At 45.8% G+C, this 22,263-nt stretch overlaps 1 protein-coding gene across 1 annotated transcript; it reads right to left on the reverse strand.

Annotated features, from left to right (window-relative positions):
• Window positions 1-210: 210 nt before the first annotated feature.
• Window positions 211-12,173, reverse strand: EIF4A3 (eukaryotic translation initiation factor 4A3). Its single transcript, XM_065910370.1, has 12 exons — window positions 11,925-12,173; window positions 9,856-9,928; window positions 9,165-9,231; window positions 8,280-8,342; window positions 7,316-7,448; window positions 7,037-7,117; window positions 5,703-5,844; window positions 4,712-4,850; window positions 3,969-4,084; window positions 887-994; window positions 659-786; window positions 211-477 (listed from the first exon to the last, which is right to left on the reverse strand). Exons 1-12 carry the CDS (start codon window positions 12,091-12,093, stop codon window positions 461-463), a joined length of 1,236 nt encoding a protein of 411 aa, XP_065766442.1. The 5' UTR covers window positions 12,094-12,173; the 3' UTR covers window positions 211-460.
• Window positions 12,174-22,263: the final 10,090 nt, after the last annotated feature.

The raw sequence follows: 22,263 nt of genomic DNA on the forward strand, positions 1-22,263 counted from the left end.
GGCCAACCCAAAGAAAAGTACTGATGGTCTGACTCCTCCACCTGCCATCCTTAAGAAATGGGATCGGGTACCAATCTGGGGAAGTGTGGAGAGGCCAGGCAGCTTACCATTTCTATTTCACCATCTTAAAGGTCAAAAATCAGAATAAAAGGAGATCAGACAGTAGGTCACTAGAAAAGCTGGGTCCACCTTAAGAAATACAAATTAGAATTTATGGGAAAAGTTTTAAATGTTTAATGAAAAAGACTTAAAGCAATGCATTATTTACAAATGGGTAAGAAAAGGTGGCCCCATCTCCAGAGTTCATCCTGGGGTGAGGTGGGGAGGGGGGAGGGGGGATTCCTTAAGAATAGAGTTCGCACAAACCCCCTTAAATAGAAACCGCCTCTAAATATTTCCAAACTGATACAAAATCCAAACTGATATAAAATAGGTGAAGAGACTCCAGTGAGCAGATTTTTCAGATCAGATCAGCAACTGAAAGTGAAGAAAGATAAACAATAAGAAACAATACAAACAAAATGAAAATTTATAAAGTTAACTAAAGGCTCACAAAGACTTCATAAAAACAAAGCAAAACAGGAAAAACCTCAAGTGCCCCAAACTAGGAACCAGGAAGTTCTTCCTACAACAAGCACAGACAGACTTAGGGTCTCACCGTTCATGGGCATCTCATCGATCTGAGTGGAGTAATACTGCTCGATGTCTCTGAGGATTCGGATATCATCATTCTTTACAAAATTAATGGCCACACCCTTTCGGCCATATCGACCTGATCGCCCAATTCTTCAAGAATAAAGCAAAATCAGTTTAGTAAACATAGCAAAGAAGGTTTCAGAATATCCACCAACAAGAATGAAACCAAGGAACAGCTTGCATGGCATACCTGTGTATGTACAGCTCTCTGTTGTTGGGCAGGTCATAGTTAATGATGAGGGACACCTGGGGCACGTCCAGCCCCCGGGCCCAGACGTCCGTAGAAATGAGCACTCGGCTGCAGAAAGAAAGGCATCTGAGGCAATCACCTAGCAGAAAAGGGTCAGACCAGTTACGAGCACACTAGGGCTCCTCACACTGGTCTCTCTGCAGGCTGAAGCGTGCGGGGCAGCACCAGAAAGCCCCATTCAGAAGGCGTGTTTGGTTTACTTAAGTTACTTAAGTCATGTGCTTATCTCATTAAAATAAAAAAATGTGTGTGTGTGTGTGTGTGTGTGTGTGTGTGTGTGTGTGTGTATGTGTGTATACAGGCTATCTTTACTACATTTAATTTGTTTAGAGTCACCACTACTTGAGGACATTTTACTTCTAACAAAAAATCAAGTACACCAGCCTCACTGATCTTGGTGCACACCAAACACAGTGTCTTCTAATTAGAAGTGCAACTCACACCACTGTGTCCTTCGCAAAGGACAGAATCTGACCCACCACAGACCCACACTATCCAATGCTGAGGCCACCAGCTCCCAAAGCACTGGAGTGGCTGGTCTGAAATGAGATTGCCTCAAAGTGTAAAATTCACACTATATTTGGATACTTAGTACCAAAAAAAAAAAAAGGGCAAAAAAACTCATTAATATTTTTAATGCTGATTATATGTTGAAATGATATACAGGATTAAATAACATATGTTTACTTGATTTACATTTCTATTGGACATCACTGGTCTAGAAACATTCAAAGTTTAAAGGGACAATATAACAGGAAAAAAAGTTCAAAAAAACAGGAGAGGTGTTGCTGCTACCAGATAATCACTAGTAACTGGAGCTCCAAAGGGAGAGCAAAGAATGGAGCCAGAGCACCACCTGAGGGGTGAGGCCAAGAGCCATACAAACTCCAAACAGGAGGAGTAAGACCGAATCACACATGGACCCATGAGGGTGAAAACCACTCAAACAAAACACAAACGAAACAGACCTAAGGAACAGCCTGCAGAAAAAACAGTTTTCACAGGAGTGGCGTCTCGACAGGAACAACGGCAACCAAGAAACACCAAACACAGAAGGCCAACTGCACTGGGTCACGCCCAGAGTTTGATGTCCACGGGACTCCTGGGACCAATCCCCCTGGAGTGCCTCCTTCAACATCAGGAGATGTTGTAATATGAAGTAGACATTTTCAGAGACCAGTTGACACAAACGCAATAAGAGACATTCTTCAGGCAGAAGGAAACGCAGCCCTGACGGAAGCTGCTCGGAGATGAAGGAAAGCAAGAAGACTAATGAAAGTGGTCAACACAAAGCATTTATGATATGAATTATATCCATTTTGTTATATGAAGCAAAAACGTCTTGTGGGGATTGAAATACATGTAAATTAAAACACATGAAAACAGTGACACAAGTCTGGAGGGTCACCAAAGTCAAGGGTTTCAAGTTCTCTATACCCTCAGGGGAGACGATAAAAGTACCATCAATCACAGTTGCTGATAACTCTTCAGCATCATCAGCAGTTAAATAACACAAAGAAATAAAATATAAACATCTTCCAAAATAGAAAGTGAAGAAAGGAATAACAAGAATAAAATCCAAACTAAAGAAATGACAAGTAAAATACACTTAAAGATACACAATTTATTCTTATAAAATTTAAAAACAAATATAAGAGCACCGAAGAATTATGCTTTAGCATTGTGGTGCTTGAGAGTCCTTTAGATAACAAGGAGATCAAACCAGTCAGTCCTAAAGGAAATCAATCCTGAATATTCACTGGAAGGACTGATGCTGAAACTGAAGCTCCAATATTTTGGCCACCTGATGTGAAGAGTTGACTCATTAGAAAAGTCCCTGAAGCTGGGAAAGACTGAAGGCAGGAGGAGAAGGGGGAAGCAGAGGATGAGATGGTTGGATAGCATCACCGACCCAATGGACATGGGTTTGAGCAAACTCTAGGAGATAGTGAAGAACAGGGAAGCCTGGCATGCTGCAGTTCATGGGGTCACAAAGAGTTGGATACGACTGAGTGACTGAACAAACAACAGTAAATAAACAGCATTACATTAAACAAAACTGGGCTAAATGTTCCAATTAGAAGATAGCAATCATCATCAGATTAAAAGAAGAGGAAAAACAGGGTCTTCCCTGGTGGTCCACAGGCTAAGACTCTTAGCTCCCAATTCAGGGGGCCTGGGTTCAATCCCTGGTTGGGGAACAAGACCACACAAGCCGCAACTAAAGATTCCACGAGCTGCAACTAAGACCTGGCACAGTCAAATAAACCAATTAACTTTTTTTTTTAAAGGAGAGGAAAAACAAAACCCAACACTATGCTGGTTGCATGAAATTCATCTAAAGCTTAAGTCTGGAAACCAGATGTGCAGGAAGAAACGTGCACTAGGGAAGCTGGCGCAGACGGAGCAGGGCTCAGGACAGAGGCCTGAGTAAAGCAGGCGGGTACTTCCAAGGTAACGGCTAAATCCTCCAGACATCTAGTGATTCTGAACTTGGACACTCAAGCAGAACCCCCAAGAGAAAGACCAGCACTCTCAACACAGATGAAACAAGAGTCAATGGGAGAGGGGTAAGGATGCAGGTCTGAGAAACACAGTTAACCAACTAAAAGCCAACAGGCACAGCCAGGACACGGGCGCCAGCACAGCACAGCACCCATTCAGTCCGGGCACAGAAAATGGTCTCAAGACAACCCCACGCTGGGCCACAAGGCAAGTCTGATACACACTGACGGGAAGAAATCATACAAAGTGGGTTCACCAGCTGCAGCGGGATTAAGCTAAAACCAATACAAAAGGATAAACAGAAAATCCCCGTTTTTTTTTGAAACAAGAAAAATATGCTTCAAAATAAGACAACTGATCCCCTAGTTAAGGTTAGTTCTCACTTCAGCCTAGTCTATCACACCACCATGGCTGCCCTGCTCACCAAGCATGTCAGCAACCTCCCTGAGCTCAGGTAACACCCCGTAAATGCTGGCCTGTGGCCCTAGCACAGGAGCAGAGGGCGCAGCCAACCCACCTGGCACCCGACCGGAACTCCTTCATGATGGACTCTCGCTCCTTCTGGGGCATGTCCCCGTGCATGGATGACACGGTGAAGTTAGCTTCCCTCATCTTCTCCGTCAGCCAGTCAACCTACAGATGGAATCGACAGGTGCTGCCGTAAGCTCACAAACCAAACCAGAGACTGGATTCAGGATTTCGTGTCAATTACCTGCAGGACCAATACAATACTCATAAAACAAGTGTTCTTAAAACTCACACCGATCTTCACTGGATGTGTAGAAAATTTAAATTTGCCCAGCAAATATTGGGGCAAAAATTCTCTTTAAAAAAACTCATATATATGTGTGTCAGTGTTCTCATTAGAAATTTAAATTCCCATCTTTTTTAGAATGTAGTCGAAATCCTCCTTTTCCAAGGAAAGTTGCCAGGGTTCTCAGCTCTACCTGCACATCAGCATCACATGGGAGCTCACAAAACGCAGGCTCCGGTACCATCCAAACCAGTGATTCCGAGCCTACAATCACAGGACCAGACCAACACCCTGTACACATGTTCCCTGGACATACTCGCTTGTCCACCCATCACACACGGCAACTGTGATTGATCTAAAGGGCAAACCCAAGCGCATGCTGCAGAGACCATGTACTCAGAGCCTAAAACACGTACTTCTGGCCCTCAATAGAAAAAGTCTAAGTCCTATGATTTTCGCTTTTTGTTTTGCCACAAGGACATTGAAGAGCCGGGACAACCACACACCTTCCTCTTGGTGTTACAGAAGATGACAGCCTGTGTGATGGTCAGAGTGTCGTAGAGGTCACAGAGGGTGTCAAACTTCCACTCTTCCCGTTCCACAGCCACAAAAAACTGCTTGATGCCTTCGAGAGTCAGTTCATCACTGGAGGACAAAGACAATTTTGTCAACTCATCCTTCCAACTCAAACAAGGGGGCACAAAGTCCAGGCGCCGGTCTGAATCCCGGCAGCACAGGAGTCTGGTCATTAGATCCCCATCCCTCCCACCGGCCACATCCTTCCAGGAGTCACGACTTCCACTGCATGAGCCCAACCACAGGGTTAGTCTGAACCTTTAACCACACCTTGTATATGGTTCTAGACAAAAAGCTTGGCTGTTAAATAGAATACACATTTTATTCCCAGTGACAAATAATCTCACTGATAAATACTATCAGCAAACTTTTATATCTGAAATTACTGAATCCAAGGAGAATATATAAAAGCTTGCTTTTCAAAAAAGAAAATTCAAAAGAATTTTCATGTTCTGTATCGATGTGAGAGTTGGATCATAAAGAAAGTTGAGAGCCGAAGAATTGATGCTTTTAAACTGTGGTGCTGGAGAAGACTCAAGAGTCCCTTGGACTGCAAGGACAGCAAACCACTTAATCCTATAAGAAATCAGTTCTGAATATTCATTGGAAGGACTGATGCTAAAGTTCCAAAACTTTGGTCACCTGAGGCAAAGAACTGACTCACTGGAAAAGACCCTGATGCTGGGAAAGACTGAAGGCAGGAGAAGGGGACAACAGAAGATGAGATGATTGGATGGCATCACCGACTCGATGGACAGGAGTCTGAGCAAGCTCCAGGAGTTGGTGATGGACAGGGAAGCCTGGCATGCTGCAGTCCTGGGGTCGCAGAGAGTCGGACAGGACTGAGCAACAGAACTGAAGTGAAAACCTGATACAACTATGCTATATTTTAGTCTCTCTTGAGAAACAGGGCATCCTCACCGTTTTACCAAGATGCGGATGGGGTCAGTCATGAACTTGTTGGTCATCTCGAGGATCTCATGGGGCAGTGTGGCACTGATGAGCACCACCTGCGTGGCTGGGGGCAAGTACCTGTACACATCGTAGATCTGTTCTTTGAAACCTGGGATGAGGAATGAGACACACAGGAAGTTTTAAGGCTGCACACTCTGACACAAGTCGAACATCATTCGTTCATTTACTTAGATGTAGCACTGTGGTTTTAAGGTATGAGATTTCACAAGCAATCTTCTTACAGAGCTGGACCAAATTCTCACACCCCTCCTCTCTCCCTGGTGTGCTCTGGCGACCACGATCCCACCCAAGAGTCCTGGATGCCGACAGCTAAAAGCAACAGAAACCTGAGCCCACAGCCCTGGGCCTCTGCCAGGTGGTCATACCTCAGTTCCAGCTGTTGCCGCCCTGAGGATGTACACCCAAGGTGGCCAAACCTGCCATATTTTAAGTAAATCCAGAGATCTGGATTTTCACCAAAAAAATCTTCAATTAAAAAAAACCTCCCATTCAAAACCAATCTCTCACAGATACTGAGTCATGTTGTACACCTGAAAATGTTACATATCAATGATATCTTGACTTAAAAACCTATTAAATAATGCAACTAGTTTACATTATTTCACAGGATACGGGATGAATGAATAAAGACCTCACCCTCGGGTCACCACACCACCACCTCTGCAGGACGGGGCTAGGAGACAGGCACATGAGAAGGGGGCAGGCAGCTGAGAGGCCCGGACTGCTGAGATCGGGGTCCAGACACTGTATTTCCAATGCACTCCCAGCTGACAGAGATGTCGCTGGTCTGGAGACCTCATTTTGTAGTAACTGTACCTTTAACTTTGCTGACGAGCAGGACCTCCAGCTAAGGGGCCCCAGACAGACGTGGGGTGGAGGGCGGCTCTGAGGGACAGCATTAGCCTCTAGGTTCTAAGAGAACTGCTCAAGAACCAGGGACCAGAAAAACACCTGGGAAGAAGCCCACGAGTTACTGGTAACTCCTGAGAAGGAAACTATTCCCTTGACATTGGGCGACCAGAGTATCTAGAGATGACCCACCCGGCCCCTGATGTGGAAGTAAGACTGCAGAGGAGGGAGTGCAGGGATCAGAGGCGTGAAGACTGAGGTACTGGTCACAGCTGCTACTGAAGCAGGTGACAGCTGCCATTACACATTTCCCAGTCACTGTACTAAGAGCACAACTGCTGTTGCTTAAGGGTCCTCACTTATTTGTCCTCATGTATTTTAGTAGAAATACATGAAATACATCCCAATTCTAGAAAACTCGTTATCCATACCTTTATTCAACATTTCATCAGCCTCATCCAAAACCAACATCTTGATAGCACGTGTCCTCAAACTCCTGCGACGAATCATATCTATAAAATTAGATTTCCAAATAAGCAGAGGTCAGGTTATAAGAGCCAGCCATTTCAACCAGTTTTCATCACATTTCAGAGACCTTCCCTCCACTTCTTAAAAGTTACTCAAATGCAGAAAGTTATCAGGTAGTGTATCAAAATGAAAATAGTCCTCTATCAGTGAAGCACTTTTTATAGACAAAAGCAATTAATCACCAAAGACACGCCCAGGTGTGCCGGCGACAACGTGCTGTCCGTAGTCCAATTTCCTGATGTCCTCCCCCACATTGGTGCCCCCGATGCAGGCATGGCACTGGACATTCATGTAGTCACCCAAAGCAAGCAGGCCCTGAATTAAAAACACAGGTTCATGTCCAAGGTCTGCCCCAAGACCACTCTAAAGTCAGATACATCTGAGTTCTCCCCAAACGAAGACTGCTTCTATTCTAATTTAAAGTGACCATCAGGTATTGCTTATGCTATTACTTCTATCATAAAACTACAGACAGCCCAAGTCTCCTCCTTCCACTCTTTTCTGCACCAGAATGAAGTCAGTTTTACTGCTTTCTTATTATAAAAACAGTATGTATTAGAAACTATAGAAAAGTAAGAAAACATGCAAAATTCACAATCCTACCACCCAGAGACAATATTAACATCTTAACAAACACATTTCCATGTCCACAGTGTTTACACTATAAAAACAAAATAGTTACAATTATTTTTATTAAGATGGACTTTTTTTGAAAAATTATAATTCTAAGACTGGAAAAAACTAAGGGGAATCATACAAGCAGAACTAAAGATGACTTCATACAAACCAGTGATTTATGGCAAAACATGAGGAATCAGGGGAAAAAACCCCAACTGAAGAGAAAAAACAGATTCAATTAAGTCAATCAGCTGGCTTGACCAGTGTGAATGGCAGGGAGGGAGGTTAGGGATGACGCCTATATACTGACTTCAGACACCCCTAAACCTAAGCTTAGTCAGAAATCCACACAGACTTCAGTCAGCCCTTCCTATCCTTGGAACCACCTAAGTTCAGATCAGGCAGTACTGTAGTATGTATATATTTTTAAAAACCTGCATATAAATGGGATTCATGCAGTTCAAACTCACGTGGTTCAAGGATCAAGTGTACTTGCAAATATGACATTGCCATCTTTAACCACCTCACCTTCTGGATCTGTACAGCTAACTCTCTTGTTGGAGCCAAGATCAAAGCTTGGGTTTCACGAACCTAGGGAAATAAGTTTTGTCAGAAAATAGAGAACCTCAGTATTTTTGAGAGGGGTGTGTGTGTGTTAGTTGCTCAGTTGTGTCCGACTCTTTGCAACCCCATGGACTGTAGACCGCCAGGCTCCTCTGTCCATGGAATTCTCCAGGCAAAAATACTGGAGTGGGGTGCCATTCCCTTCTCCAGGTAAGACTGCACATATTCAGACTCAGATGTATTCTGAATATCACTTCATGTTAACCACACATCTGATTTCAGGTAAGCAAGTCTGAAATTACTCAAACCAGATAACCAGCAATGAGGTACACTAGTCAGGACTCTTGTTTGCAGACAAGGATTTCCACTAGTTAAAAAAACCTCCCAATTTACAGACATAGAAAACAATCTATGGTGATTATATGGGAAAGGGTAGGGGCGGGATAAATTAGAGGAGTTTGGAATTAAAATACACACACTACTATATATATAAAATAGGTAACTTATAATGAAAAAGAATCTTTTAAAGTATATATATATATGTGTATATATATATACACACAGACATCTGAACCACTTTGCTGTACATCTAAAACTAATGTAGCATTGCAAATCAACTGCATTTCAATAAACTTTTTAAAAACTGTTTAAATAAAAAGGAATTTCTGACAGGATATTAGCTCAGATATTAGTGCACAATTAAGATTCTCTTTAAAAAGGTTTATTCAAAAATAAAAGAATAAAAATGCTTATTCAGTACAATTAGACGTATTTAAGAACTGTACTTCTTGAACATTGTAGTTACAGAAGGTAAAGGAAGTATTTCCAAGGATTAAAGTTTAAGATTACCTGAATATCCAAACACTGGAGGACAGAAATACTGAAGGTGGCTGTTTTGCCTGTACCAGACTGAGATCTAGTAAAGAAAAAACATAGATAAATGGGATGTAGAATGGTGGACTACATGCCACTGCTCCCATTCATGTAACCCCTGCTGCAGCAGTACTCTTGAGCGGTGGGCTGCAGAAGCACTTAGGCAGCTTCTTCCAAGGAGAGTCCCCCCTTCAATGACCCTAATGCCCTAACCAACATCTTAACCACAAGGGGGTAGGACTCAGGCACAACCTTTAAATCACAGGTGATAAGGACAGTAAAAGTGGCCTTTGCATCACGGGATTACAGAACTGCAGAATCTGTAGAATGAGTGTTCCAGGCAGCAGAAAAAGATTACCTTTTATATAATTCTTTTCTACAATTTAAGACGTTTTTTTTGGGTATATGAGTCTTCAAAAATTAGGCAAATCAGAAATATAGTTCTTAAAAGAGTATTAATACATAGTTTCATATACCAAACGATAGGTAAGTAAATCTGGCTTAAAGAAAAGAAAAGAATGCTTTCTAGAGTGGAGAGCACAAAAATAAAAACAGCCTATAGCTGAAGTCAAGTCAAGAGCTGGTAAAGGTGATTGAATGGAAAAGCACTGAACTACACATTCCTGTGCTGACTAGCACCTGACTCCTACTGCATGAGCAGACTTACTGTGCAATGACATCTCTTCCTTTAATTATCTGCTTAATAGCTCGCTGCTGGATTGCTGATGGTTTTTCAAAACCTGTAAATTAAAACAAAAAAATGAGCTCTAGCCACTAGGACAGCATACTTAAAACCATCACTGGAGCTACTTGTGGGGAAGATGGTATCTTTTTAAAATTCCCCACCTACTCGTAACCCAATGTCCAACATACTAAGCTGGGAAGAAACTGCTACTGAATGAAGTACTAGGCTGAAGGGTATTTTCATACTAACACACAATCTTATTTATACAGAAACACTCTCTAAGGAACATTGTGGCAAAACAGAGACCTGAGGTTAAAAAAGAATGTCAGTGGTTACTCCTGGAGAATGGGGGTGAGGGAGGCTCACACTTTACTCCAATTACTTGTGTATTGTTTGGCTACATTACAATAACCTTCACTGCTGGGGGTTCTGTGACATTACTTTTTAAGGTAAAAAAGGAGGATAAACCAATCAGCACTGTAGTCACCACTCCCAACCAGTAGTAAGTCTGCAAGTTGTTCATATCACCTAGAACTCCATTTCATCTACTGCTTGGATCATATTCCTGCTTGATGCAGCTACATGAACTACAACACCATCCCTCTATTGTGCAAAAAAATAAACACAGCATACTTCAATTTCTGGCAGTTTTCTAAAATATAATATACTTTCCCATCTAACACAAAAGCAAATATAACCCCTCATGATGACCCAGCACATGGATTGGGAAACTAAAAACAGTGTTTTTAGGGCAGCGATGTCCTGGGTGCCCAGAGGCAGGCAGGGCTGTCAGCCACACTACCAGGCCTGGCTGCTATGGCTCTTCACCTCCCATTCCCTCAGCACCTTCTCTGTGTTGAACTGACACAGTGTCAGAGACTGCTGGATAGAAAAGATGTCTGTCCCAGTCCCAGGCATTAATTAAGCACAAGTGCTGATCACTCCCATCTGCATCCCCAACCCCACCTCTTCTCAGGCTCCCCAGCTGCCTCCTTTACATGTCCTACTGGATAGTTCACAGGTCCCTCAAGCTCCACTCATCCAGTAAGAGTTCCCTCCAGTGTCCCCCACCAGAAGAGAGGGCATCATCATCCACCCAGTTATTCACACATCCAGGACTTTTCTCTGAGCCTCACATTCTACCCATAATTAAACCCTGTCAGCACTCCATTTCCAACACAATACCATCATCACTTCCCTGGACTGGAACAAAAGTCTCTTAACATTCCCTGATTCCTCTCCTGCCTCGCCTCCCGCCCCCCCCCCCCCCCCCGCCTCCGTTTTCAGACACCCAGGACCACCTCTGTAACGGTAAATCTGATCCCACCACTTCCCTGTTTAGAACCCTCCAAAGGCCTCCCACTGGATTTAGAAATAAAATTCAAATTCTTCATCACCTGGCACCACGCTTTGTTGGCTGTGCCCCTCCCGCGCCCCAATCTCGCCCCTAGGTTCCCAGGACAGGGGGATTCTTTTTCTTCTTGAAATACACAAGGCTTCAGGCTGCAGGGCCCTGGGACCAGCTTCTCTCTCTGCTCGGTTCTACCATAATCTACTCATAACAGGCTTTGTCCCAGATCTCAGGTCAAATGCCAGCCTGGGAGGCCCCAAACCTAACTGCCCTATTAACTCTCTCCTCCCCCAGTCATGCTTGATTCGGTTAACTCGCTTTATTTTCTTCGTAGCCATTACCACTTCGTCTTTCTCCCAAATGCAACTTAAGCTTCCTAGACCTGTCTGGTTCACTGCTAAGCCCTCAGTCCCTAGAGCCGCGCACGTCCTAGCGCCTGTTAGTTACAAGATAATCATCCACTGAATGAATGACTTGGGAGTGCACAGAGAACCCTGCAAACCTCGCGGGACCCAGCACGGCGCCCTGCACAGAGAACACTTGAACCAGCCGACATAAAAGCGGGTAGGGCCCCCGGGCTAGGCCTCACCTCCGACCGCCAGCCTCCAGGGCCGCTGGACTCCCAGTCTCGGGCCGCACCCACGGGCGGGCCCCTGCTCTCTCAGTGGGCTCCCCCAGCCCGCGCCCCGAGCCCACCTACCGTAGGCATAGATGCCGCGCAACAAGTCCTCCCGCAGGCCCATGGTGTCGAACGTGGGGGTCACGTCCACCTCCTCGCTAGTCTCGAATTCCACTTTGGTCATATCTTCCTCTTTCAGCAGCCGCTTCCGCGCCGAACCCGAGGTCGCCATCGTGGCCGTAGCCGCCATGATACCGAACGGGCTGAGAGCCGACCGCGCGCCGCAGCAGAAAGCGGAAGCAAGGCCCCGCGCCGCCGCCACCGCCAGGAAGTGGCGCCATCGCGCGTGCGTACGAGCGTGCGTCGAGGCCACGCCTAGGAAGGGGCGGGGCGTTCCTGGTCACGTGAAAAGGGAGGCGGTGCTGCGGCTCCCATGGAATCTCACAGGGCCGAACTCTACTCACTCCTAAGATTAAACGGTGCGAAGGCAGCGGAGCGCTGAGGAGCCTACCGCGTGGGGCCCTGTTGGGTGGGCTCTCGGGCTGAATTGGTTTCCCTCCCGCCCCGCGTTTCCCGGACTCTCTGTGCCGGACCGTAAACCTGTAGCCCCTGCAGACGGGATTGCAGGCCGCGGCAGTACGCCCGTACTCCGGGCGAAATCCCCCTGGTGTCCCTGCTTCGAGTGGGAACTTAGGCGCACGTCCCCAACCCTGCACTGGCCCACGCGTTATTACTCCTTATCACTGCCTTCTGATGGAAATCTCCACTGTACATCGTCTGCTTTTGAAAAATCTGGAATCTAACTGCTACTTGTTAGCTCTCACTTTAACCACACCCCCCACCCCCATCCCAACCCCAGGCCGGTTTTTAACCTGCTAATGAAAAAGCTCCTACCCGGGGTCGAGTGTGGGAGAGTAAGGCTTTTGAGAATGTCCCCAGCACCAGGGCCTCCAGGACTGGTCGGGTGACCTTGGACTGCGTCGCCTTGTTCTTTGAGTCCTTGTATTCCGCGTGTCTGAGGGAGGCGCTAATAAATCCCGCCCTGCAGAAAAGATGGCCCTGGAGGTGATGGCTTTCGGTTGCCCTGTAGAGTATTACCAGTTATGGCATCTTACCCTAAACTTCTCTAAGTGCCTCTAAGAATCCGGCTGCTCAGAATCAACTTCTGAACCACCGTCACTACCTGCCGCGGGTTCATCTGTGTCGTGTAAGAATAGCGTCTTTAACTTTGCGAAACTTACACTTGCCTAGGTGCCAGCTCTGTCCTTTACCATTGTTTGCTTGCCTCACATCACTGTGGTGGTTTAGTCACGAAGTCGTGTCCGACTCTGCGACCCCATGAACTGTAGCAAGCCAGATTCCTCTGTCCATTAGACTTCCCAGGCAAGAATACCGGAGTGGGCTGCCATTTCCTTCTCCAGAGGCTCTTCTTCCAACTCAGGGATGGAACCTGTTTGGCAGGCGAATTCTTCATGGCTGAGCCAGCCAGGAAGCCCCTCCAATCACTAGGCATATCTTTAATCCACAGCCTCTTTCCAGAACTGCTTGAACTGCTGGCCTCTTGTGAAGGTTAATTTAGTGAAAACTAGGTAATCATTTTATCCACTAAACCAGGCACATGTAGAAAGCATAGGTTTGCAGTATGTTGACAGCAAATGATCCCTGGGTTGGGAAGATCCCCTGGAGGAAAGCATGGCAACCCACTCCAGTATTCTTACCTGGAGAATCCCCGTGGACAGAGGAACTTGGTGGGCCACAGTACATGAATTCGCAGAGTCGGACATGACTGAGCAACTAAGCATAGCACACAGACAGCAAACAAGTAAAGGGGGTCTTACTTCTGACGCTCTTGCCCTGAGGTATGAATATGTCCATGTAATTGATCTTTTAAATGTGCCTGATGAGGATGCTGGAACCACCCACTCCCTGTAGTATAAGCGCAGAATCCTAGCCATTGGACCACCAGGAAATTCCCTGAAACACACTTTGCTTTATCACCAGAAGGTGAGAATGACCTAAGCAATAGTGTGTTGGAACAAGCCTGGCTCTTCATGCTTGTTAAAATATTTGCTCTGCGTAGGCATGTTATGCTGGACCAAAGCTTTCACCCAAGTTGACCCTTGAGCAACGTGGAGGTTGGGGCGCCAACTCCCTGTATACTTGAAAATCTGAATATAACCTTTGACTTACTGCAAACTTAACTACTGTTGACCAGAAGCCTTACCCATAATATAGTCTTTAACAGATATTGTATTTCTATGTATTATACACTGTATTCTTACAATAAAGTAAGCTAGATAAAATGTTAAGAAAATCATAGGGGACTTCCCTGGTGGTCCAGTGGCTAATACTCTGTGCTCCCAATGCAGGGGCCCAAGGTAGATCCCTGATCAGGGAAATAGATCCCACATGATGCAACTAAAGATCCCACGTGCCGCAGCTAAGACTTGGTGCAGCCTAAATAAATATTTTTTTAAAAAAAGAAAATCATAAGGAAGAGAAAATACATTTACCAGCACTGTACTGTAATTATTGATAGCCCAAGTTTCCATGTTTACAAGATGACTTACTGGTCTCTCGGTACCTACATCAATATTGTCTTATATGATCCAAAACACTGTAGATGTGACCCACACAGTTCAAAGTCCTGTTGTTAATAGTAAACTATACTTTGAAAGCAGGAATTGACAGCCCAGCTCAGCTGTCAGTACATAATTTCACTGCTTAAATGTCCAGATTAATGTTTCAATTCTTATCAGAAAGCTCCATCACAATTTCAACCAAAGAGTGCAGTCATATATATTGTCTTAACCATTTTACTGCTGGGAAAACTAAGGCCCAGCCTGCTAAGTTAAAGTAACCTCCAACACAGCAAGGGGTAAAAGCTGCCCCACTCAGTCCCTGAAAAACTGTATTTATATGGCTTACCATGCCCTTTGTCCCAGGGCTAGTGGTCATCCAGGTGGACCTGCCTGTTAGGTTAGGGCTCAGCCCTCTGTCTCATGTCCCACAGTCTCCAAATTTGGGGGAGGCAGTTTATCTCACCTGATTAGACTAATCTCAAGGAGGGCTGGCCCATGTCTATTTTGTCCCCAGGGCTCCAGCGTGGTGTGCCTGGATGTCCAGGCCAAGAGGGCAGGAGGAACACAGAAACACCCAGTTCACGCCAGAGTGGTGGGCAGGAGCAGCTGCACCTGAGAAGCCTACCTGCCTCTTCCCTGAACCCTTATTGGACTCAGGGTGTAGATGATCAAGGCAGCTTGTCTTGTCTGGGACAGGTGGAGGTTTGGGTGCAGTGCTTCTGGGCTGGGCTAGGTTTCCATGAGTCATCACCACAGGAGTTGATGTCCCAGATCCTAGGGACTATCCCCAAAGAGCAACTTCCTACCAGAAACCGCACCTATCACCTGGTATGAAATGGCAAACACTGTTGCTTTGTAGGCACAAGCATCTCTAACCCACCCAGTCAGGCAGGGCATCCGACTAAACACCACCTGGTCCTCAGCCAGCCAGACCTGGGACTCCACACGACTGGCATCTGACATTTTGGCCTCACCTTCCTGATGCAGGTGCTGTTTCAGTGGCTGGATTGAGCGGTAAACAGGACAGATAATGCTGCTCTCACAGAGCTTGTGTTCCAGAGAAGGGCAATAAGACAGTTACAGGTTTTTTAATTACTGTGATTCAAATAAAATGAGGCAAAATAGCAGAGTTAGTGGATGATGGATTTACCAGGTGACTGGAAGAAGGTGCCATGGGAATTGTGAGAAGAGGTGACCACAGTGACACCCCAGGTTCCAGGAACAAGGGACAGGTAGGGTGGAGACTACCTGGAGACAGGTAGGTGGAGGTGAACAGGGGATTGGCATAATCAAGGGACAGAAAGCCAGCCTGGTTACAGAATTCAGAATGTGGGCCAGAGGGAGAGTGGGAGAAGCGGTGAGCTGAGCCAGATTATAAAATGTCTTATAGACTATGATGTACAAACTGGGCTTAGAGAAAGCAGAGGAACCAGAGATCAAATTGCCAATATCCTTTGAATCATAGCAAAAGCAAGAGAATTCCAGAAAAACATCTGTTTCATTGACTGTTCGAAAGCCTTTGACCGTGTGGATCACAACAAACTCTGGAAAATTCTTAAAGAGATGGGAATACCAAACCACCTTACCTGCCTCCTGAGAAACCTGTATGCAGGTCAAGAAGCAACAGTTAGAATTGGACATGGAACAATGGACTGGTTCAAAATTGGGAAAGAAATACATCAAAGCTATATATTGTCACCCTGCTTATTTAGCTTGTATGCAAAGTACATCATGCAAAAGACTGGGCTGGATGAGTCACAAGCTGGAATTGAGATCGCCAGGAGAAATATCAACCACCTCAGATATGCAGATGATACCACCCTAATGGCAGAAATAGAAGAGGATCTGAAGAGCCTCTTGATTAGGGTGAGAGAGGAGAGTGAAAAAGCTGGCTTAAAACTCAACATTAAAATATAAAACTAAGATCATGACATCTGGTCCCATCACTTACATGGCAAATAGAAGGGAGAAAAGTGGAAACAGTGACAGACTTTATTTTGTTGGGTTCTGAAATCACTGCAAACGATGTCTGCAGCCATGAGATTAAAAAACACTTGCTCCTTAGAAGAAAAGCTATGACAAACCTAGGTGGGATATTAAAAAGCAGAGACATCTCTTTGCCGACAAAGGTCTGTATAGTCAAAGTTATGGTCTTTCCAGCAGTCATGTATGGATGTGAGAGTTGGGCCATAAAGAAATTTGCATGCTTGCATGCTAAGTTGCTTCAGTCGTGTCTGCCTCTGTGGGATGCTATGGACTGTAGCCCACCAAGCCCCTCTGTCCATGGGATTCTCCAGGCAAGAATACTGGAGCAGACTGCCATGCCCTCCTCTAGGGGAGCTTCCCAATCCAGGGATTGAACCCACATCTCTTATGTCTCCTGCATTAGCAGGCGTGTTCTTTACCACTAGTGCCACCTGAAGGCTGAACACCAAAATACTGATGCTTTCAAACTGTGGTGTTGGGGAAGACTCTTGAGTCCCTTGGACTACAAGGAGATCAAACCAGTCAATCCCAAAGGAAATCAACCCTGAATATTCATTGGAAGAACTGATGCTGAAACTGAAGCTCCAGTGTTTGGCCACCTGATTTGAAGATCTGACTCATTTGAAAAGACCCTGATGCTGGGAAAGATTGAGGGTAGGAGAAGGGGGCGGCAGAGAATGAGATGGATGGATAGCATCACCAACTCAATGGACATAAGTTTGAGCAAACTCTGAGAGATAACGAAGGACAAGAAAGTCTGGTGTGCTATATAGTCCATGGGGTCACAAAGAGTGAGATACAACTTAAGTGACTGAACAACAGCAACAATAGATTATGAAACAGAGTTTAAATGCATCATGGTTGCCATAGGAGCCTCTTCGGGATGGTCATTCTTTGCAGGGAGAGGACTCATTCTGATAACCAGTTTGGGAAGGTGAACTGGCTTATCACTTCTCACTCTTTTGGCTAAGGTCAAGTGTAGAAAGATGGCCTGGCTGCAGCCAGAGGTTGAGAGATTGGTTTTAAGGAGCCAGAGAAGGGCTGAGAGCCAGGACCCCACTGGAGAGGCCGTAGTGGTTGCTTGAGCTGATGCAGTGAAGATGTGAGAGGAGGGTCCAGGTGATATTCTGGACAGGAAGCGACATATGGGATAGAGGGGGCTGTTAGGGTTTAATGAACAAAGATTGACTCCTGGGTTTCAGGCATGAGTATCTGGATGGGTACCATCATGAGATGGGGAAGCCATGGGCAAAACCAACAGATCAAGCAACCGTATGCCCATGTGTTCATAGCCACAGGACTCACAGCAGCCAAAAGGTGGGAACAACCCAGGGTCCACAAAACAAATGAATGAATAAACACAATGTGGTCCATCCACATGATGGGACATTTTTTAGCCATTATGCTGTATGAAAGAAGCCAGACCTCCAAGGTCACATGTGTATGATTCCATTGATGTGAAATGTCCCAAATAGGCAAGTCCATAGAAACAAGATGACACCACCCTTATGGCAGAAAGCAAAGAAGAACTAAAGAGCCTCTTGATGAAAGAGAGTGAAAAAGTTGGCTTAAAACTCAACATTCAGATAACTAAGATCATGGCATCTGGTTCCATCAAAATATGGCAAATAGATTGGAAAACAGTGGAAACAGTGACAGGCTTTATTTTGGGGGGCTCCAAAATCACTGCAGATGGTGACTGCAGCCATGAAATTAAAAGACGCTTGCTTCTTGAAAGAAAAATTATGACCAACCTAGTTCAGTTCAGTTCAGTCGCTCAGTTGTGTCCAACTCTGTGACCCCATGAACTGCATATTATCCTAGATAGCATATTAAAAAAGAGACATTACTTTGCCAACAAAGGTCTGTCTAGTCAAAGCTATGGTTTTTCCAGTAGTTATGTATGGATGTGAGAGTTGGACTACAAAGAAAGCTGAGTGCCAAAGAATTGCCAACAAATTGATGCTTTTAAACTCGTGTTGGAGAAGACTCTTGAGAGTCCCTTGGGCAGCAAGGAGCTCCAACCAGTCCATCCTAAAGGAAATCAGCCCTGAATACTCACTGGAAGGGCTGATGCTGAAGCTGAAACTGCAATACTTGGGCACCTGATGCTAAGAACTGATTCATTTGAAAGGACCCTGATGTTGGGAAAGATTGAAGATGGGAGGAGAAGGGGACGACAGAGGATGAGATGATTGGATGGCATCACCAACTCGATGGACATGAGTTTGAATAAACTCCAGGAACTGGTGATAGCCAGGGAGACCTGGCGTGCTGCAGTCCATGGAGTTGCAAAGAGTCGGACATGACTGAGCGACTGAACTGAACTGAATGGCAATTTGGTGGTTGCCAGGGAATGAGGGAGGAGCTGCTTAATGGACACAGGGGTTTTGTTTTGTTTTGTTTTGGAGTGAAAAAATGTTTTAGGACTCAATAGAGGAGATGGTTGCAGAGCATTGTGAAAGCACTAAATGCCACTGAACTGTTCACTTTAAAATGGTTAATTTTATGTTAGTGAATTTCACCTCAATTAACAAACATTTTTAAAAAATATATCTGTGCTTGAACCCAGGAGTTCTGAGCTGTAACACAGTATGCCTATATAGTGTCCACACTAAATTTGGCATCAATATCGTGACCTCTTGAGAGGCGAGGACCACCTGGTTGCCTAAGGAGGGGTGAGTTGGCCCAGGTCAGAAACAGAGCAGGTCAAAACTCCCCTGCTGGTCAGTAGTGGGACTGAGCTTGTGAATAACCACTGCACTCCAGCCTGGGCAATTTAGCACGACCCCACTCTAAGATGGAAAAAAAAAAAGAATGATTTGATTTCCGTGAGCTAAATCTGAGATGCCTAGGGATCCAGGAAACTGTTAGGTAGGCAGTTGCGTGTTCAAATATGAGAAAGAAGCAGGCAATGAGCAGTGTCAGCTGTGCCTGTGAAAATTGCTGCTTCCTGATTTCCCCTGGCCCACGCTGTGCATTGATGCGGGCCAGGGTGGGGGTGAGGGGTCCGTGCTCCCACGCGGAGGCCTTTGAGCCACACTCAGCCCAGCCCTAGATGCCTGCTCAGGTGGCCGGCTCACCTGTTGAAAACCTGCTTAGAATGCCTCAGTAGAAGTCCTGGGGTCAGGACTACCCTGGTAGTCCAGTGGCTAAGCCTCCACACTCCCAATGCAGGGGCCTGGGTTTGATCCCTGGTCAGGGAATTGGATCCCACACATAGCCGTAAAGATCCCTTGAGCCACAAGTAAGACTTGGTACAGCCAAAACCACAGAAGCCCTGGGGTCCTCCTGAGCATTAGCTTGAAGAGCAAAGAGGCATCTCTTCCCCCTACTTATGATGCCCTTGTCATCCATTTGGCCGCTACCCATGCAGGGTGCCGGGCTGGAGGTCCCCATCTTAAACCTGAAGCCCTGTCCTTGGGTGCTCTGCGCTGTGAACCTGCCCTTTGTTCTTACAGGGCCCTTCCTATAGCACCTGGTTCCAGCATCTCTGTTACAAGGCACACCCAGAACACCCCCTACGACTCCCTACATTCTGTGGGTAAGGTGACACCCAGAGGCCCTCCACAGAGCTACCAGGACATTCACAATGTCTGTCTGTTTCTCACTCCGTGCTCCTTTCTTGATCGCTGCCCTGGGCCCTGCTCACCAGGTGGGGCTTTCCTGGTGCCTCCCAGCCCTTGGGAATTCCTCCAGGAGATGCTCTTCCCACTGAACCAGGTTACCAGAGTGCCACCTGGTTGACCCTAGAAATGTGTACCCAGCTAGGGTCTCATGTCATACAGAATAACTCTTAGTCAGATCCTCCTGATGCCCCTGTGGTGACTAAGAAATGGTTTTTGTCTTCAGAAAACTCACGGTCCTAGGGGGCCTGGGGCTTCCTCAACTCTGTTCTTGTAACTCGAGGAATTCCTGTTTTCAACAGAGGTTTAGTGAGGCTTTAGCCACCTTAATACCATCGGCCAGCTGCCTCTTTTACTTGGAAGGACAACATTTTGACATTTTTTTATAACTATCTAGAATTTTCTGTGCACCAGGCATGGAGAGAAGTGCTTTCCCACCATGAGCAGGAGCCACTGCTATTTTTCCCCACTGGAAAAATAAAAAAATTGAGACTTTGGAGTTTAAATAGCCTGACCCAGAGGTTAGCTGATGTGCAGCAGGGTTGGGACTCTGACCCAAAAACTTGTGTCCTTGTCTGAACTCAGATCTGTGTTCTTACCTGCTCTGCCCTGAGCGGCTGCAGTCCCAGCTCTCATACTCACCAGGAGGAGGAGTCTTGGGTTCTGGTTGCTGTCGCTCCATCAGTTAGTTGTGTGACCTTGGGAACCTGCCTGGTCAGGAGGATGACCCTCAAGATCCCTCTTACTCATATAGGCCCTGAAACTATGGTTGTCCCTTCTTACTTGTCTATCATCTGCATCAGTGTGAACCAGGCACCCAATCTTTATTTATTCACCCAACTAGTATTCATGGAGCATCACTCAGAGTGAGGACACAGCAGAAAACATGAAAGAATTCTTGTCCTCTGGGTCAGGCTTTTCATAGAGAGTCAGGCAAAAAGCAGATAAATAATTAGAATATATAGTATGTCAGGGAGCAGTGAGGCCAATAGAGAAAAATGAAACAGGGAAATGGGGAGGGGAAGTAGTGTGGGAAGTCTATGATTTTAAACAGAGTGGCTGGAAAGCCCTCTCTGGGAAGGTGGCCCTTGAGTGAAGTCCTGAAAGAGGTGAAAGAAAGAGCACTGCACACAGAAGGAATAGCAAGTGCAAAGGCCCTGGGGCTGGCATGTGCCTGGAGCCATCCAAGACTAGCAAGGAGGCCCCACACGAGGAGCAGGTGAATGCTAATGAGATTAGCAAGCACCAGGAAATGAGGGCCTAGCATGTGGGTCGGTGGAAATTTGAGCAAAGTTTTGAAATGATACAACCTGACTCATCCTCTAGCAACACAGGAGGCTCTGCCAGCTGTGTTGAGAACTCACTATGAGGGGCATGGAGAAAGTAGCTAGGAGGTCATTGCAGCCGTCCTGGTAGGCACTGATCAGATCACAGCAGTACAAATGGCAAGAGTGATCAGATTCTAGATACATCTTAACATAGAAGAACTAAGACTTTCACTTAAATCTAAGTAGTAAGTATCCATGTTGATTTTAGATGGATCTATTAGGACTATTTAGATACTTCCCAGAATTGCTAATGTGAGTTTACCCTAAACTTCCTAGGATCTTTCTGGAGAATTATGGGCTGACTATTCATTTATAAGATTCCATCCGCCCCAAGATTTTTCATCATCATCTCAACCACCACCTTCTGTGGGTTGACCAGATGCACAGGCAGTTCTCGGAAGGTTCCTGTGGTTCTGGCAAAGGCAAACACACCCTTCATACCCATCCTCCCTGCTGTGGGAACGTATTGGAGTTTCAGTGATGCGTGTAGGCTTGAGTGAAGTGCTGCTTCTGTAGGCAGGGCCCAGACAGATGCACCTGTCAAACCTGCTCGTCTGCTGCTGCTTCTGCTGCTGCTGCTGCTCAGGTGAGACTGTAGCCGATCAGCTATCGCTTCTCAGGGACGACAAAGGCAAGTGTACAGAGTCTACCTCTAGGAGAGCAGGTCGGCATACCCAGGGAGGGTAGACAGGACAGGCATGGGGTCCAAGAGCTGTTTGTGGGGCAGGGGGAAATGGGAAGGGCTGGCTACCTCCTTATAAGGCATGGAGGTGTGCCAGGTTTGAGAACAAGAGGAGAAATCAGCTCGTTGCATTTTGTTTGGTTAAATTACTTAAACATCTGGCTGCTAAGTACCACCTAAGAAAATCAGGCCATGCTGGATGAAAGAAATGTTCTG

Source organism: Muntiacus reevesi, chromosome 18 (genome assembly GCF_963930625.1).
Source record: "Muntiacus reevesi chromosome 18, mMunRee1.1, whole genome shotgun sequence".
NCBI lineage: Eukaryota > Metazoa > Chordata > Mammalia > Artiodactyla > Cervidae > Muntiacus > Muntiacus reevesi.

Excerpts from the sequence above, each read along its gene's own strand:
- EIF4A3 (XM_065910370.1), bottom strand. The coding sequence starts at position 12,093 with ATGGCGGCTACGGCCACGATGGCGACCTCGGGTTCGGCGCGGAAGCGG. Across the intron at positions 8,343-9,164 it reads TCCAGTGTTTGGATATTCAG|GTTCGTGAAACCCAAGCTTT; the intron begins GTAATCTTAAAC and ends TTATTTCCCTAG. Across the intron at positions 4,851-5,702 it reads ATCCGCATCTTGGTAAAACG|TGATGAACTGACTCTCGAAG; the intron begins GTGAGGATGCCC and ends TTTGTCCTCCAG.